The 18,778-nt window shown below is 38.2% G+C and overlaps 2 protein-coding genes across 4 annotated transcripts in view; one reads left to right on the forward strand and one right to left on the reverse strand.

Annotated features, from left to right (window-relative positions):
* LOC127644569 (oocyte zinc finger protein XlCOF2-like) overlaps positions 1 to 18,778 on the reverse strand; it is a 45,563-nt gene that overhangs the window by 17,769 nt on the left and 9,016 nt on the right. The window lies entirely within an intron of this gene.
* LOC127644554 (gastrula zinc finger protein XlCGF57.1-like) lies at positions 1,730 to 17,108 on the forward strand. Of its 3 annotated transcripts, none has more exons than XM_052127766.1 (4): positions 1,737 to 1,870; positions 3,589 to 3,720; positions 4,108 to 4,173; positions 13,312 to 17,108. In XM_052127766.1, the coding sequence occupies exons 2-4, from the start codon at positions 3,678 to 3,680 to the stop codon at positions 14,523 to 14,525; spliced, it is 1,323 nt and encodes a 440-aa protein (XP_051983726.1). In that variant the 5' UTR covers positions 1,737 to 1,870; positions 3,589 to 3,677; the 3' UTR covers positions 14,526 to 17,108. The 3 variants fall into 3 exon arrangements, with proteins under 3 accessions (XP_051983729.1, XP_051983726.1, XP_051983727.1); XM_052127767.1 differs by having other exon boundaries at positions 1,747 to 1,870; positions 3,672 to 3,720; XM_052127769.1 differs by lacking the exons at positions 3,589 to 3,720; positions 4,108 to 4,173 and having other exon boundaries at positions 1,730 to 1,870.

Genomic DNA, 18,778 nt, shown 5'->3' on the forward strand with positions numbered 1-18,778 from the left:
AGTTTCATTGTGCCGCATCTTAAGCACTTCATCAGATTGTAAATCGATAAGCTCAAGCTGTAGTTTTGCCTTCTCAACATCCGGAAAGGATGCTTTTGCTTGATTGCACCAAGTGCCGTTTCCTTGCACCATGAATGGGTTCTTTACAAACAGGAAGACGTCTTTAACACTTTCAAATTCTTGGAACCTGTGCTGGAAGTTTTGAAGGAGCCTGTCCAGAGAAGTCATCATCTTATTTAAGTCTGCAGTGTCCCGGCAGCTTATCAGCATTGGGAAATGCAGCATCTCCCCATTTTCCAAATCACTTTTGAATAGATTCAGTTTGTTTTTAAATGAAGCAACACTGCATGGAGATCTACTACATTGCGATTTCACCCGAGTAGCTTTAAGTCTAAATAATTTAAGTGGCCAGTCAAATCAACAAGGAATGCCAGGATGCTCATGCTCACGGCATCTCTCAAAATTGTGTATAGTCCTTCTGCCCTTTTCCCTGGAATTGTATGCAGATATTCTTCCACATAAACTTGAATTTCCCACAGCCTCTTTAGTACTTGCCCTCTGCTCAGCCATCGGATATCATTATGGACCAAGAGGTCATCGTAATTGGCAGACACTTCTGAAAGAAAGCTTTTGAACTACCTGTGTTGCAGTGCTGACTTTGACCGAAGGAAGTTGACATGTTTTATCACCATTGACATTACATTAGAATACTCATCGCTGAGCTTTGCACAAAGTGCAGTTTGGTGGATTGCACAGTGATAGGAAATCAAATTGGTGTTCAGGTCTTGCAGACGTTTCACAAGCCCTCAGTGAGTACCGATCATGGCAGGAGCGCCACCTGTTGTAATTGACACAATCTGATTCATGTCAAAACCTTCATTAGACAAAAAAGTCTTAACAGAATTAAACAAATCCTCACCTGTCGTGCGATTGTTATGCGGAATAAGCCACAACAAATCCTCCACAAATGTATCTCCATCAAAAAATCAAAAACGGCGCCACCACGAGGACCTACTAAGTAGTGGGAATTGGGCATTCCAAATTGGGTGAAAAGGGGATAAAAAATAAAAAAAAAGTAAAATATGCTTTTAATCTGATGACAATTGTATCATCTTTTTCACAGACTGTGATGAAGCACTTCCACCATATTTAGCAGTGTAAATCGTGCAATTTATATATATATATATATATATATATATATATATATATATATATATATGAGTGTTAGCTTATAGCATTATGCTTTGTGTTGTATTACTCTGGAATCCGTTTTTAAAAAACGAATTACTACAGCTGTGAGGGGCTTTCGATTACAGCTGCTGAGAGAGTGACAGTAAATGTGCCATCTTCTCCCACCTGACTGATCCACCGCTCTCTATTTATTTCCTCTTCTGTAAAGTCATTCAAACGTAATAGTGGATTTTTTCTTTCATTCTTGGAGCAAATGGGTAAGTGAAAATATTGCTGTGATGTCCCATTCACAGCTGTCGAAGTTTACTTCCGCGTTCCAAATAGTTCCAAAAAGTTGTCTTGTGCTTTTCAGCTCAAAACACTAAAATATATCTAATTTTCAGGCTGGTTCAGCTAATGCGCATGTGCGTTCTCGAGTTGACTGAAAGACGAAGTCTGTATCTATAAGGTGATTGGCTGTTTTACCTGTAAGGCGGGACTTCTCCGATTCATTTTAATACCAGTGGTGTGTCTCGGGCTGAACCAATATTACGAAGCTGCAGACTCTGTGAACATCAGAAGAAGAATTAACCTACAAGTTAAGAGAGAGAGGAATCAATTCAGGCGTAACAACTGTACGCTATTGTCAAGATGGCGTTTGCTAAAGTGAAGAGAACTGAAGACACCGAGGAACAAAGAGGTTCGTATCCATTCCTGATTCGTCATTAATGACTGTTGAACAGTGAGTATCAAACTTCAGCGTATTCATGAACACGATTTTATAATCGAGATAATGTTGCATCTGCACGCGCATCAATTAAAGCACGAGATATTATTCAGATATTACTCTGCATTTTAGATACCATGCACTAATAAATTATAGGTCATATAAAAGCGATGCAGGTTTATTAACTTGTTTATTCACCGGTTCAACAGAGAAAGTGTTTGCCGTCGTTCATTGTGCATTTATGTAAAGGTGGACTCCGTAATTTTCCCTTATTTAAAAATGTTAACTTCTAAAGAAGTTAAATGTAATTTTGAAACATACAGTTGAAGTCAGACGTTTACATACACCTTAGCCTGATGTTTTAAATTCTTTAAAAAATAATTATTTCATTTTTTTTATTTCATCACTGTTAGAAATAGGTATAGCTCAGCTCTGTCCAAGAGAGAAAATGCTGTGTGTGCATTCTCAAACATCTGTTTCATATTAACTTGGAGTTGTAAGAGAGCCCCCTCCTCTCCTCATTTCTTTCTTTCTCTGCGTGTATCTTGCATTAGTGTGTGCTAGATTGGTCCGCTAGGATACCATGGGTAGAGCAGCCTTTTCCATATGTTCTATGCTCCTTTATTTCTTGAGAGCCTTCGCCATATGGAATCGTCATCTGTGAGATCTATGAGGTAATGTCTGTTTCTATTGGTTTAGAGATGTGAACTCCCTTCAGTATTTCCAAGGGCGAGTCTAAGGAGCTCAGCACCCCTAAAACATGGAGTAAGAAATGTTGTTATTCTAAAAATTTTGTTCATCTTGGACAAGGTTAAATAATGTCCAAAACATACTCCGTAGTTTGTGGTTTAAAATGTATGTGTTAAGGATGAAAATGAAAACACCCCGCTTAGCAAATGGTATCATCCTCTTCTCTTCTTCTACTCCTCTGTACCTGCACCGCTCAGCACGACCGTCATCCAGCGCGAAACACACGCAGAGGGAGAACCCGGTCCCACTATGTAGTGTTGTGAATCAACCAAGTTGCTCCAAAGCTGTGTCTCACACTTCTTTCCTTTTACCTAAAGTTGTTCCGATTCCGAAACCATATCGGTGAGTACTGGAGTCAGTATCCTGAATCACCATGGTACACCTATAACAAGTGTTTATTTTCGGACTATTTTAGCTGTGGAGTAGCACAGGACCTGGGTGACTCGTCCATAGTCATCACTGATCTATATATAGATCAGTGATAGTCATAAACGGAGAGAAGTAGCACCGGTTACAATGTTCTTCCGCAAGACGCGTGCAGTTCTGTTTATTAACTGCTAGAGCGTGAAACAAAAACAGCAGCGTGACAAATAAACTGAGTACCTGTGTAGTGCGTACGTGTGTCTCTGTTGGTAAAGTTTATCGTTAATTTGATACTCATTTTAACAATCGGGAGTCATGTAAACATGACATCACGTGCGTCTTTTCTGGTCAGTCGTCATGGAAACATGAAGCCCTGGCGTTTAGACCAGAGTAAAACAAACATATCACTGTATACCACCAGTATGTGTGAAAACACTCACTGTGGCTTTTTAAATGAATTGTTATTCATTCCTAGATTTATATCTGTTATTTTTCAGTTGTGGCTGACTATCAAACTAGACAATACAAGAAAGTTTAATGTTTTTCTTTTGCTGTATTTATTCATACCTCACACACAGAGGATTTAACCTGAACCAGGCTTAACTCCTGAACTCCTAGCATTACCCTCTCTCTCTCTCTGTGTGTGTGTGTGGCCTGCCAGTGAACAATGGACATACGACAGTTCTTTAAAACAAAAAAGGCAGATTCAGGTGAGAGACTAGAGACAGTCCATAATGACCTCTGCTTGTTTTTTTGTTCTTCTGACAAGTGTTAAGCTAAAGTAAAAGATAATGCAAACCAGCTATCTGTTGTTGTATCAAATTACTTATCTAGGCAATGGTCCCCTGCTTTTATTTATTTTATTTATTTCAAACCCACAATGGAGAATACAGCTTCTCTTGTGAAAGGAATTTGTGATTTAAAAAAGTTTCTAAGCCCAATAATAATAATAATAATAAAGACATTTAAAATGACATGCCTCTGTGTGCCTTTTGATCATATCCTTAGAATCTGTAAATGGTCTCCATAACATTTTTGTGACATGACAAACTGACCTCAACTCTCCTGACTACAATATATTTGTGTATGATTGTCAGTGCCAAGGGAAAGAGAGGGAGATGGAGAAGGAGAAAGGGAAAGGGAGAGCATGCAGGAAGAACCAGGTGAGGAAACAACAATAAATTGACATATAGTGAATAGTGGCAAGCAAAACAGTAACTACTCATAGTCCTATACTAACTTATTGGCATTAAGTAGCCTATATTACATTTACTTTTTGTAACATTATTTTACACCACATTTTTTCATAATAAAGGAGGAAAACAACAGGGATAAGGGATGAGAGGGAATTACATTTTGTTGTCCAAGTACCTGTTACTTTGTTCAATGACAATAAAGTTGAATCTAATCTAACCAATCTGATGACTGTTGATACAAAAGGAGGCACATGGAGTTAACGGTCAGGAAAACCAGCTGAGTGAAGAAGGTTTTGTGTTTGTTACAGGGGGCTGTCTGTGTGAACTCTCACAATTAAGCTGGTGCTCTGAAAAGGTCTACAAAAAAAAAATCTGGATTTTGGAGTTAGTTGAACCAATGTTAAAATGATAAAGTTATTTTTCAATAGACATATTTTTTGTTTTTGTGTGAAAAGAGGGTGGGTGGTGGCAGTGGGGCTCATTGGGTGCTCAGCACCCCTAAAGCTCTGACCGTAGAATTGCACCTGAGTATTTCTGTATATATTTTGTATGATATCGAGGAGACGAGGAGCTACTTCTTTATTCGCTCCCCAACGTTGGTGAAATGCTTTGATTTATTCACGACTCAATAAAAGACGGAGAGAAACAGGCACAGTGGTTTAGAAGACTTCTTATTTCTAACAATCACATTCCCAGTGGGTCAGAAGTTTACATACTCTTTGTTAGTATTTTGTAGCATTGCCTTTTAAATTGTTTCAATTGGGTCAAACATTTTCGGGAGCTTTCCACAAGATTCTCCCAATAAGTTGCTGGAATTTTGGCCCATTTCTCCAGACAGAGCTGGGGCACGTTCAATCTCAAAACGGTGTGCTATGTTTTCCGGGTTGAACCACGTTTTTCCTCGAAACGGGATTTGATGTACGTTTTCTCTGGTTTGCTGAGTGTGTCAGAGGTGTTACCCAATCAGCAGCGACGTGTACGTGATTATATAATTAGGGGTACATTTCAAGTCCATGGGTTGTATTTATAATTTTTCCTGAATATTCACTTCAAGCAATGATCACTTATATTTGGGCACATTTCTCTTTATTTCATGCAGAAAAGTAAACCAGTTCCATAAGTTAATTAGGAGAAAATGCATACTGTACTGGAAATTGCCATTTTGTGCTGTCCGATTTGCTAAAAGTCAAGTTTTGCCTTTCAAATTAACACTACAATACATGTTTTTATGTATTATTTTCATCATTATTTGTTAAAAATAATCATTAAAACAAGGCAAATGTATATTAAAAACTAATTCACTCGTTTATATCTATTAAATTATTAACTTTGTGTGTGTCCAAGAAATCTTTGTCAACTGTGTTACCCATTGACAAACCCCCTATAAATCAGCAGTGGTTTGTTCCAAAGTCACATGTCCAACATCATGTGATGTCACATCCTTCAGTGGCAGGAATGTTAAATACAGTGTGTTAAGTTTCTACTCCTTCTTAAATTTGTAATCATTATTATTGTCTACACATAGAGTAGATGAATTGCTCATCAACCGTGTTATCAACATGGTCTTGTGTACTTACTTTAGATATTATATTTAAAAAAATGTAGAGAAAATGTATAAAAACACGAGTTGATCAAGGTAATGTGGGGACATGATCAAGGTCTACATTTAGCACAAGATCCTAAAATGGAAGAAATGTCAACTGTGTTACCCATCAAGTGTAACACAGTTGACAGGGATTAATACGGTTGACAATGTTAGCTGGGTTTCTTGTCATAGATTATGCCTATATTGAGTATTGTTGTTAAAAAAATTCATTAACTATTGTTATTACACAGCTGAGAAGCAGTGCCAGTACAGGGCTCGGCGTGATGCTGACAAAAAGCTAGGAAAGGTGAAGACAGTGAGAGGGAGAAGAGAAGGAAACAAGCATATTGGAGAAAAGTCCAACACCAGTCCAGAGAGAGAAAGCAAGTGATAGATAACCAGGTTACTCTGAGTCCTGAAGTTGATCCACAGCCTCAGATGTCAAGGTAGAGATTTTGTGAACAACATGCAGAAAATAGTTTTAACAATAGATTTGATTATGAAATTATGGTGAAAAGACTAGAGTAATTGCTGGTCATCCTAATTCTGTCCAGTGAGCATAAATGAAAACACATGATCAATGAAGTAATGCTTTGTGTATCATATCAGACAGAGAATTGCTGGAAGGAAGAAAGTCCAGAGAAGGGAGTCAAAATTGTGCAGGGAGATTCATACTTATAGTCTGTTTTGTGATTGAGACTAATATAGTATTAAGAGCATTTTGTAAAGTTGATGTTTGTTTTCTCCATTGTTTCAAGAGAGTTAATTAGATTCCTCCGATAGGAGGGAATCTATTGTAATTGACAGGTTTTTTTTATTATTATTATTCTCCTTGAGCCCCAATAGCTCAAAGTCACTGGTCAAAAATTTCTAAATTGGTACATTGATACTGCATGCCAACAGGAACCCACAAACCAAGAATGGCCCACATTCACCCTTAGGGGGCGCTACAGGCATTGCCCAAAATTCCCATTTTCTGTTAAAAAATGTTCTAATTTGGTACATTGATACTACAGGCCAAAAGGAACCCACAAACCAAGAATGGCCCACATTCACCTTTAGGGGGCGCTACAGACCACACCCAAATGTCCAATTTTCAAACTGATGGCATTTTCACCCAATTTGTCAAATTTGTCTGAAACTTAATGTACATTCCTCATTTCTCATTGGAAAAAAAAAATTCTCAAGGATCCATAAGGTCCGGTATGATGGATTTTCCTGTACACTGAAAATGTTTCGCTTAGGATTCAGACAGAAATACATGTTTTTTGGATTCCTCCATTGGAATGGTTTAACCACAGCCCTCTACTGATCAATTTTAAATGATTTGCCATTTTGAGGAGGAATCGCATTGCTGCTTGCAGCTATATTTAATTACTTGTTGCTGACACTTGTCAAAATAAAAAGGTTTTATTTTAAAGAAAGTTTTCTCTTTTTCTCCTAATGCATCTGGTCAACTGTTACTCCTGTCAACCGTGTTACTCCTGTCAACTGTGTTACGTGTGATTTTTGTGTCATACATCTTTAAATGTAGGCTAAAATGTAATAAAAATTATAAAAAGGACATCTCTAGAGTGAACAGTATTACATAAATATGTTTAATAACTCTAAATTCAGTGTAATGGAGAATTATGTTGAAAAAATATCCATCCTTGATGATAGAATACCAAATAATATCCGTTATTCAGTTTAAAATTCATATTTTTTAAATCAGTTAGACAGACATCCTCAAAACCCCTGGTGAATAGACTCAAGAACGTTCAAACAAAGGTTTTATCATATGTGTAGTACTTAATTTATGTCTTCTATGACATCACTTTTGTCTGTAACACAGTTGACAAAACAATGAATCGAATATTTATTTTCATTTAAATATTTAAAAAGTAATTCGAGCTTAAACTTGCCAACTAATGAATTTAGAACAATATGTGGGTATATTATGGAAACAACTAGATTATTTTGCAGAAAATCACAATGATTGTTTCACTTTTTTGTTGATCTGAAATGTACCCCTAATTATATAATCACCCATATAAACCCTGCCATATTAAAAAGGCAGTGCGCACAATGGATCCAAATAAAGTCCTTTACCAATGTGTTCACTGCAGCTTGGTGTATGCAACAATTGAAGACATTAGAAGAAATATTTGCCTTGTCATCCTGAAATGTGAGGCAAATGTTGGATCACCATAGTTATAGGTACCACAGTTTCCACATATCAACCGCCATTGATAAAAGGCATTACTGTGCAGCCGTATTTATTGACCTGGCCTAGGCTTTCGATTCGGTCGATCATCGCATCCTCATTGGCAGACTTGGTAGCCTTGGTTTCTCGAAAAACTGCCTCGATTGGTTCACCAACTACTTTTCTGGCAGGGTTCAACATGTTAAATCTGAGGGTCTGATGTCTGGACCTATTGATGTTTCGATGGGGGTGCCACAAGGTTCGATTCTAGGACCAATACTATTCTCTGTTTATATCAATGATGTTGCTCTTGCTATTGGTAACTCTCAGATCCACCTTTACGCAGATGACACCATCCTATTCACATCGGGTCCTGCATTGGACACTGTGCTAACCAGTCTCCAAGAGAGCTTCGATGCCACTCAAAATGCATTCTGGGGACTTAAGTTGCTTCTAAATTCAAACAAAACTAAATGCATGCTGTTTAACCGCACACTGTCTGTATCCGCCAACCTGACTAGTATCTTGACTTTGGACGGATCTAGACTAGATTACTTGAACAACTATAAATACTTGGGCACCTGGTTGGATAATTCACTTTCTTTTCAGTTTCACATTAACGAGCTTCAAGCCAGAATTAAATCTAGAATTGGCTTTTTATTCAGAAACAAAGCCTCCTTCACTTATGCTGCCAAACATACACTGGTAAAAATGACTTTACTACCAATATTGGATTTTGGCGATGTCATTTATAGATCTGCCTCTACCTCCCTTTTGAAAAGGTTAGATGTGGTCTACAACATTGCCATCCGTTTTGTCACCAATGCCCCTTTCAATACTCACCATTGCGACCTATATGCATTAGTGGGCTGGCCCTCTTTACATACTCGACGCCTGACCCACTGGTACCACTTTATATATAAATCAATCTTACGCAAAACCCCTCTGTACTTGAACTCTCCTTGTTGTTGCCCTACCTATCCGTAACCTGCGCTCTAGCAGGTACATTTACCTAGTAACCCCAAAAGCAAATACCTCTTTCGGCTGTAACTCCTTCCAGTTTGCTGCTGCATCCGACTGGAATGAGTTACAAAAGACTCTGAAACTTGAGAATACCATCTCTCTCACTTCCTTTAAAAAACAACTATCAGAGTTTCTGCCGGTCCGTTGCACATGTTGACCATCTTGATGCCTTTGCTATAGATTATATTGCACTAATTGTTTATATACCGACACTATCTATTTTATTGTCCAGAAAACTTGTATTTTACTTAAAATGTTATTCCTTGTGTATTTAATGTGTAATTTGTATAATTTCATATGTAACTATTTGTATGTCTTGCACCTTCGCTTTATCTTGGCCAGTTTCAATCGAGAATGTGTTCTCTACGTGCTCACCTGGTTAAATAAAGGTAAAATAAAATAAAAATAAATATCCCTTCACTCGATTGGGATGTTCCCTGCCATTTTGGATGGCAAGGACAGTGACTGTAACCTATTTTGTAGTATTAAACACTATTTACACCAATTTCACCAGGCTCAGAAAATTCTTTGAAAAGAACGCAAAGAATGGCCTTCTCAGCTGCCATTTCAATGCTTGTGTAACACAACAGGGTGTTCAACGCACCACCGTTTCCATTTAAATAAACGGAATGTGCCCCTGGTGTAACTGAGTCAGGTTTGAAGGCCTCCTTGCTCGCATGCTCCTTTTCAGTTGTGCCCACAACTTTTCTATCGGATTGAGGTTAGGGTTTTGTGGTGGCCACTCCAAAACCTTGACTTTGTTGTACTTATGCCAATCAGACAATCTGTCTGTAAACAATTGTTGGAAAAATGACTTGTCATGCACAATGTACATGTCCTAAACGACTTGCCAAAACTATAGTTTGCTCATATTAAATCTGTGGAGTGGTTACAATTTTTTTTTTTTTAATGACTTGAACCTACAGTAAGTGTATGGAAACTTCTGACTTCAACTGTATGTATAAAAGACTTTGGTCAAATCAGAAACCTTATAAAAGCTTTTTTTATTCAACAGAGGGTCCCCTAATGGGGGCTGCCATGCTAGAATTACATGACCAGTCTACTATTACTCGCGTAGTCTCAGTAACTGCCCTGTTATTGAACACTTTCATTCATGGATTAAATTAATCTTGTCTGACTGTGATTTTCTACAATGACATCAGTAACTGAAAACTATAGGCCTTCATCACACTTCCGCATTTCCTTAGTAGCATAAAACTAACTTCAGGTGCCGTCTGTTTCAACAACAGTGCCCACAGTTCGGAATTATTATGGTCTATTTCATGTACAATGTGTCTCGCAGAGTATTAAAAACATTTATTTTTATTGACGGCCATGGGATAATATTCTGTCCATAATTGGTCAAATATTCTAATCTCAATTTATTGTGGACGAATAGTTGCTAAAGTGATAAATGTTCATTCTGAATCATTTACCTATTAATTAGGTTCTAATACACTGTAATTCAATCACCTTTGAGTTATATAGATCTGAGATTCCCCTACAACCTTTACACATTAAAGGGCATTAAAGCAAGACAGGGGTATGCAATAACTCACACAAAAAAACGTATATTCCGAGTAAAGTTTATACCGTTTGTGATAAGGATCACATGGCTTTCATGTACTTATTATAATCTCCATGTATGACATGAGATCCATTTGAAAAATGTTCACATAAAGAAACCTTTCTATCACAGTCAGATTACAGAAAATAACTGGTTTAATCATTGTTGACTTGAAGTTATATCCTTGTGGATTGAGTACGATGACTGGGGAAGCATCCACTTGTTAGTCACAAGTGTCTACAACTGTATTGTATTTACAACAGCGAAAACAACAACATTAAATCGCTTAAATACTGTCTCTTCGGACTTGAGTTGAAGTTGCAAGCAGCGATAATTGACTTGACCCCAGTATCGACACCATGAGCATCAAAAGAAGATTTGTGACATGTTTTTGGTTAGAGTCCGATGAACAGTGTATGAGGAGTAAGAAAAAGTAAATCATAAAAAAAACAAAACCTTTATTTTAAATATAACAAAAAATAGCTATTTCACTTTAGTCAAGTATGTGGCGCTGTTCTGAAACTGCTGAGGTACTATCTGGGCATTATGGTTATCATGCAAGAAAGGGTTCAAGAGTTATAAGCCAAAATAGCAATTTTTCTATCTCCTGACCAGTAGGGGACTGTGTGCCAAAATGCTGCAGGTAACCTCAGGACTTAATGGTGATGACACGTACCAAGTTTCGTCCCAGTCCCTCAGATCTTTGCAGAGATACAGCCTCAAGTTCAATTATGCCCGTTCTTTGTCAAATAGGTTGAAGCGCCTTTCGAAAATGGTATGGTTTATTAAAAAAAATAAAAAATTGTGGTTAGTGCCTCTAGATGACTCTGGCCAATTTTTTTTTTACAAATCAGACAAACAGTCTAGTAGGAGTTTGAAAATGTCATTTTTCAAAATGTTTCAAAATGGTGGCCAGGAAGTTTACTTGATCATGACATAATTGGTGTCATTGTTCTCGGCATGAACCACAGAATCTATAAAGACCAGTCTCATGACATTAAGCAAAATGAGTCAATAGCTATTAGCATTTTTAGAAATGGCATTATACTTTTTGTCTCAACTTTTTCAGTCCCTTCAGAGCATAGTGCCAAAGACACAAGTTTCGTAACGATATGCCAAGTCGTTGATAAGTACAGAAATGTATGATTAAATTCAAAATGCTCGACATAGGAAAATGTGGTATAGTTCGACTCTGTATGTAGCACTTGATCTAAAGAGACAATTTTCATTATTTTTCAGCAAAAGTGTTAATGTCATAAGCCAATTTTTTTTTTTAGCTATATTCTGACCAGTAGGGGGCAGTGTGCCAAGAGGCTGTAGGTAAACTCAGGTTCTAATGATGATGATATGTACCAAGTTCCATTCCAATCCCTCAAAGCGTTGCAGAGATACAGCCTCAAGTTAAATTTGGCATGTTCTTCGTCAAATTCGTTGAAGCGCCATTCGAAAGCGGTATGGTTTATCAAAATTCTGTGAATATCTTTTTGTCGTGCTTGCCTCTAGATGATACAGGTCAATTTTCGTGCATCTCCTTCAGGGCTTGATCCCTAATACAAAAACTAATGAAAACAATAGGGGTCATTCGCCCCTTTGGGTCTTGATCCCTAATAATTTTTATTTGTATAGCGCCTTTTACAACACGCAAAGCAGCTATACAGAAAATCATGCATTAACAGAAAATTAAACCGTAATATCTATAAAGTCTTAGTGTCATCATTGTGTAGTTTGACTAAATATGATTATGAATTGTGCATAAAAAAAATAAGTAATTAAATAATTGTATCTAGAAACCAAGTGAGCAAGGTGACTGTGGCAAGGAACTAAAAAACTCCATAGGATGTTGGTTGATGGAGAAAAATAACCTTGGGAGAAACCAGATTCACTGTGAGGGCCAGTTCCCCGCTGACTAACAACATGAATATAATGCCAATATTACTCCTGGTTTAAAATTATTAATCTAAGTAAGTTTGATTTTTTTAAATCCAGGGCATGCTGAGTGACTCCAGTCAGGCTTCCTAAGCAACCAATTGGCCCGGTTGCTAGGGTGGGTAGAGTCAAATTGGGTTAACCTCCTCGTGGCCTCCACACGTGCTAGGTCTCCACGGTAACGTGCTAAAACCATGTGATAAAATGTCTCAGACGTGGAGGTAACTGAGATTCGTCCTCTGCCACCCGGATTGAGGCGAGTCCCTACAACACCATGAGGACTTAAGAGTGCATTGGGAATTCCAAATTGGGGAGAGAAAAAAAGAACTAATATTAATAATGACTAATGTATTAAGTTCGTCCTGGATTAACTGCAGAAGTTCATACAGATGCATTTGTTAGTTTGCTGATGAAGGCTTTTGTTTGCAATTTATTGATAGTCTATGTTGTCCATCATTAGACGATGTGATGCAGGCCTAGGGTTAGAAAAAAAAAAGTCATATAACCAATCAACAACAAAAAAACAATCAATTAATAACCCAGGTTATCATCACCACAAAGCAAAAAAAAGTTAGTTTTTTTTTAGATGAGATTTAAAGGCAGACAAGGAAGTTTTTGTGAGGCATCAATGACATTGCATTGTTGGGTTTTTGATCAATGCATCAATCCAGACTACTTGTCTTGTGGTTGATTGTTAAACCATTAATTTGCATGTCCATGTACTTCGCCTTTGTTGTTCATTTTCATTAAATTGTGGTTCACTTAAATTTCTTGTTCAAAAATGTCACTCTTTGATACATTTCTATACATTCATTTTAGACCTGATGGAAGTGGAAGAAGAACTGAATGACATGGGGCAGAAGCATCAGTATCAGAAACCAGAAAAATTCATAACTGCGGAAAAAAAAGAATGTCCAAAGATTGAAATGCATTTATTACAAAGAACAACACAAAAAACAAGAACCAAGACATCTTTAACCTGCCCTCAGTGTGGAAAGAGTTTCAAACAACAAGGAAATCTTAACAATCACTTAAGAACTCACTCTGGAGAGAGGCCATTCACATGTCTTCAGTGTAGAAAGAGTTTCAAACAACAAGGACATCTTAACAATCACTTAATAACTCACTCTGGAGAGAGGCCATTCACATGTCTTCAGTGTGGAAAAAGTTTCACACAAAATAATTGCCTAAAAATTCATATGAGAATTCACACTGGTGAGAAGCCTTTTACATGCCTTCAATGTGAGAAGAGTTTTACTTATAGAGAAGGCCTAAACGTTCACATGAAAACTCACACTATGGAGACCTTGACATGCCATCAGTTTGGAGAGAGTTGTACTAATGAAGAACACCTTAATAATCGCATGACGATTCAAAGTAGAGAGTGTCCTTTCACATGTCTTCAGTGTGGTAAGAGTTTTACACGTAATGCGCACCTTCAGAGGCACGCAAGAATTCACACTGGAGAGAAGCCATTCACATGTCATCTGTGTGGGAATAGTTTTGCTCAAGAACACCACCTTAAGAATCACATGAGGATTCACACTGGAGAGAAGCCTTTCATGTGTTTTCAGTGTGGAAAGAGTTTTACACAGGCAGGCAATCTCCAAATTCACCAGCGCACTCACTCTGGAGTAAAGCCACTTAAACGTAAATGTGAAAAATGTTATATGTGCTTTGAATGTGGAAAAACCTTTAACAGACCCACTAACTTCAAAGTGCACCAAAGAGTTCATACTGGAGAAAAACCGTACAAGTGTTCACATTGTGGAAAGAGTTTCATTTATTCAAGAAGCTTGAAAGAGCACCAAAGAATCCATACTGGAGAAAAACCGTACAAGTGTTCACATTGTGGAAAGAGTTTCAGTCTGTCAGGGAGCCTGAAAGTACATGAAAGAGTGCACACTGGAGAGAAGCCGTACCACTGCTCTTTATGTGAGATGAGTTTCAGCACATCAACTTCTCTTAAGAAACACATGATTCATCACCATAAGCAAAGTTCATCTTCTGGTCCAACGCATTCAAATGAATAGAGAGCAATTCAGATAAACCACACATTTATTTTCATTTTGACAAGGGAAATAAAGGGTTTATTGCTGTGTGAAGAATGAGAAATTTTAAGGTTGTTTTTTCTTTGTTTTTCTCTTACAAAAGTTGGATTATGAATTGGATAAGCATATGATCCTATGTTAAAGAGTGTGGCGGTGCGAGTAAGAGACAGACACAGTGTGCATGATGTCAGGCCTCAGAGAGGTGTTTATTGGATGTAATAAAAATAAAATGTCAAAAATGGGGGAAATAATGTGTCCGGTAGGGGGGCTGTTCAAAATGAAGGGGAATCTGAAACTGGGTAGTGTCCAAAGGGATGGTCCAGGACGTAGGTGGGGTCCAACGGCTGCACGCACTCCCATCCGTGGTCCATGGTGCAAGAGGCAGCGGCTTCTGTGGAGCCTGTCTTCCAAGTCACAGAGGGTAGGGTCCCGGCATCTAATTCGACCAGTACTCTCCCTGCTCTGCTCCTGGATAAACAAGGACACCAGTGTTTGCACACATGGAGAATAGAAGTCGGCGCCCCGAGAAGAGGCTCCCTCTACGTTTATTTGGCAGCAGTGACGAGGCTTAACACATCACGTTTGTCTCATTCCGCCAAGGTTATAATAGTTTTGAATTCTTTAGAGTTTATTTCATTTTCAATGTTTGTTAGTTATTTGTTAGTTTTAGTTTAGTTTTTCAGTATATTTAGTTTTTATTTTAGTGTTTATATTAAGGGAGAATGGGGAAAACTGGTATTGCTAATGTGGTCATACAGTTGGACTCCCTAATGTCCAATTTGTAAATGATATTATTGTGGATGTCCTCCAAATAGGATTTTTCTTAGGGCCCCCATATTCTTAGAAACGGCCCTGCTTCTAGTATATCTCCACGGTAATGTGCTCAAGCCACGTGATAAGACGCGCGGATTGACTGTCTCGGAGGCAACTGAGATTGGTGCTCCGCCACCTGTATTAAGACGTGTCACTACACCACCACAAGGACTTGGAGCGCATTGGGAATTGGGCATTCCAAATTGGGGAGAGAATTTTTTACGCACCCTGTATTATTTTCAACAACAGAATAAGAACTTTGTAATATGGCCTTGGCTATATCACAAAAAAAGCAGGTTACTTGAGCCTTCAAAAATCCCCTTGTCCTGGACGAGTGTTAATGTGAAACCCTGCTGAACTTCAAACCAAATTCTTTACCAGTTCCAAATGAAATCTAAATAAAATTGATGGGGTAAAATGGAATGAGTGATTGCTGATGCTATAAGGTATTAGGTATCTTCATGTGATGTAGACCTGATTGTGGGTTTAAAGGTTAAAAATCACAGCAACGAAAGCTAAATCTTATTCAAGATTTTTATTTTATTCCAGTTGGTTTCAGGGCCATGCATTTTTATTTTAGTTTAGTTTGTTTTTCTAATTTTTTCCAGGTTTTAAAATTCTTTTACATTTGGTTTTAGTCTTTGTTTTAGTTTACAATGCAATGAGGACAGTGTACTGACAGTATTGCTCAGCTGTTTTTTTTTTTTTTGCTTTGATTGAAAAATGAAGAAGAGTTTTACTGTGAGAATACCTGGTCCTTAAGTCTCTGTGAACAGCATAGTCTCTTGACACAACAACCGTCGAGTCAGTGATAGTAATTGTCCTTTTGTAGAGGCATCTGTTATTCTGTAGAAGAACACAGAGGAATATATTTTTTTAATCAACCAACGGTGTTCATTTTTGGCACAGATTAATCTGTAAAACTGATATATCAGTCTACCACAAGGTTTAAATTATACCCAGATCACGTCTAAATGACTTTGATTAAGGACCGATTGTTTGCAAACCTTTTTTCTTAGTTAAAGGTTCTTTAAGCATTTTTTTTATGGAAAAGTATGCAAAAAAATGTCCTACTCCCTTAAAGCTATTAAGGAAATAAGAGATAACTCACTGACCGCTGTAGACTATGTAAACGGCAAACTAAAATTAGTTTTTGGATATTGACGCTCTTCACTTGTCAATCATTTTGCTCGTTCACAGTGTTGTATTTGAAGTAGATAATTGAGGCTCCAAACAATGTTGCTCTGTTTTGGTCTCAAAATGATCTTTTTTCATTTATTAATTTATCAACTTTATTTTGAAATTGTATACTTTACATTGTGACACTTATACAGTACTTGTATTAAAATGTGTCATTCCCTTTATCAAAACTTACTGCCTCTTAGTCATTTATTTTAGTCTGATTTTTTCATGCATCACTGTGAAGTATAAATGTTTGCATGGATGCTTTTATTTAATTAGGAATATTAAAATGTTCTGTTAGATCAGCTAATCTTTCCACTCATATGTCGTGGTGCATTAATCTGCTATCTACACAATCTGAGTTACAATTTGTTTGAGTTTTCTTGTATTCAGCAGATCATTGGCATTCACAGACCACCGCATGGGGCAGGGGTGGAACGATAATAAACAGGCACTAAAAATATTACGTTAAAACATTTTACGGTATTTCAGCATTTTTTCATTTATACTTCATCCATGGTATCAAACACTATTACCATGATTACCACATTTATATGGTATTTTGCCAAAGAAAATTTATGATGCTCAAAAACAGAAGAAGAAAAAAATGGTAATCCAAAAATGTGTTTCATGTGGTATGTACACTACAGGCAGAGAAATAAAACCGGATTGTGCAAGGAGACCCTTGAGGCCACACAATGGGACTTTTAAGTAAATTAGGGATTCGTCTGAGATGTTGCCAAAATGTCTAACTTAAAATCATCTGAATCTGGATAACTTTAACTGCCACAAAACAAAGCAGGACTTTGTGGTCATCTGCCCCATGACACCACACTTGGGGAACTCATGATTTAAACAAATGGACAATTTAAGGGGAGGAAGTCAAAACTGACAAAAGACAGGCTGGCATTGTGAATTGCATCCCATTAACTTTTAACACAATCCTGGGACTATTAGATTTTTTTTATCTGATATTTGTTAATTTATAAATGTATAAGTAGAATATAGTTTGTATTTACAGTGTCATCTATGGTAAATACGAGCAAAACTGGCTGTGGGGGAAAACATTTTTGTTTTGTTTATCTTCCTGGTCTTTCATTCAAAAAGTTTACTAAAGTCTAATCTTGAATCACTGAAAGAAAGTCTTATCTTAAAACAGGTATTTTTTTTCTCAAATATACAGGTGTGTATCAATTACTGGCACCCTTTCAATTAATCCTATGTGCAACCTCGCTTTGCAGAGAAAACAGCTCTTATAATGTGTAACGAAGTTGGAGAGCACATAGCTTCAGAGCTGAGCGGTTGTGTCAGCAGACAGCTGTACTCTATGCCAGTCCATTCACCTCTAAATAAGCATTGCTGTTGGATATATGCCGCATTTCAACGGCTTTCTCTCCCTCTGCACGATTGATGCAGAGTACACCCCTGGGCACTTCGACAGCTAAAAGAGTATATTTCCTCTAAAAGAATACGGACGGATAGCATCTTTTTAAAGATGCAAACTTTCCGTCTGTGTGTATTTCCAGGTTGTGGTCACTATCGCTCAGCTTCTGACGGCCGTGAGCGCTGACTCACATGTCTGGGCCGTAGTCATGTTGAAGCAGCGTTTGTGTTCTCACTGCGAGAACATAACCATGGCAATGTTGCGGTCACGGCTTTCCTTCACTCAAGGGAAAGCCGCTCCAGCCGCCCCCCCACGCCGGGCCTTCTACCCATGGTTACGAGGCAGGGTCAGTTGGCGTTGGAGGCGATTAGGGGACTCCAATGGGTAAGGATCCGCTGAGTAATCCCCCGCGGACCACCCACTCCCCAGCACGCTCGTTTGCACTGGTCGAGTTCTGGGATTAGACAGGCAGCGAGTGTCGGGCTGGAGTGGAATCCTCCACCCGCCCTTGAGACCTTGCTGTTTGATGATTGGTTTCTGGGTTCGGGACAATGCTCACGGCTGTGCCCCCACCCCGGTCCATTTCTTCCCAGAAGTGCACGATGAACTGACGAGGTCGTGGGGGACACCTTTCTCTGTCCAAACCCGAATCCCCAGGTCATCCGCTCTCACTACCCTTGGTGGCTGTGGGATGTGCAGAGATTTCTCAGGTCGATAAGGTGGTTGCGGTGCATTACTTTCCAGCCCTGTCTGCCGGCAGGTCATACCTGCCTTCCTGGATCTGGGAGGGACAGGGAAACAATAATAACAAAAAACATGGTACTTATACACCGTAACGATGATTATACCCAATTAA

This window comes from Xyrauchen texanus, chromosome 6 (assembly GCF_025860055.1).
Source record: "Xyrauchen texanus isolate HMW12.3.18 chromosome 6, RBS_HiC_50CHRs, whole genome shotgun sequence".
NCBI classification, from domain to species: domain Eukaryota; kingdom Metazoa; phylum Chordata; class Actinopteri; order Cypriniformes; family Catostomidae; genus Xyrauchen; species Xyrauchen texanus.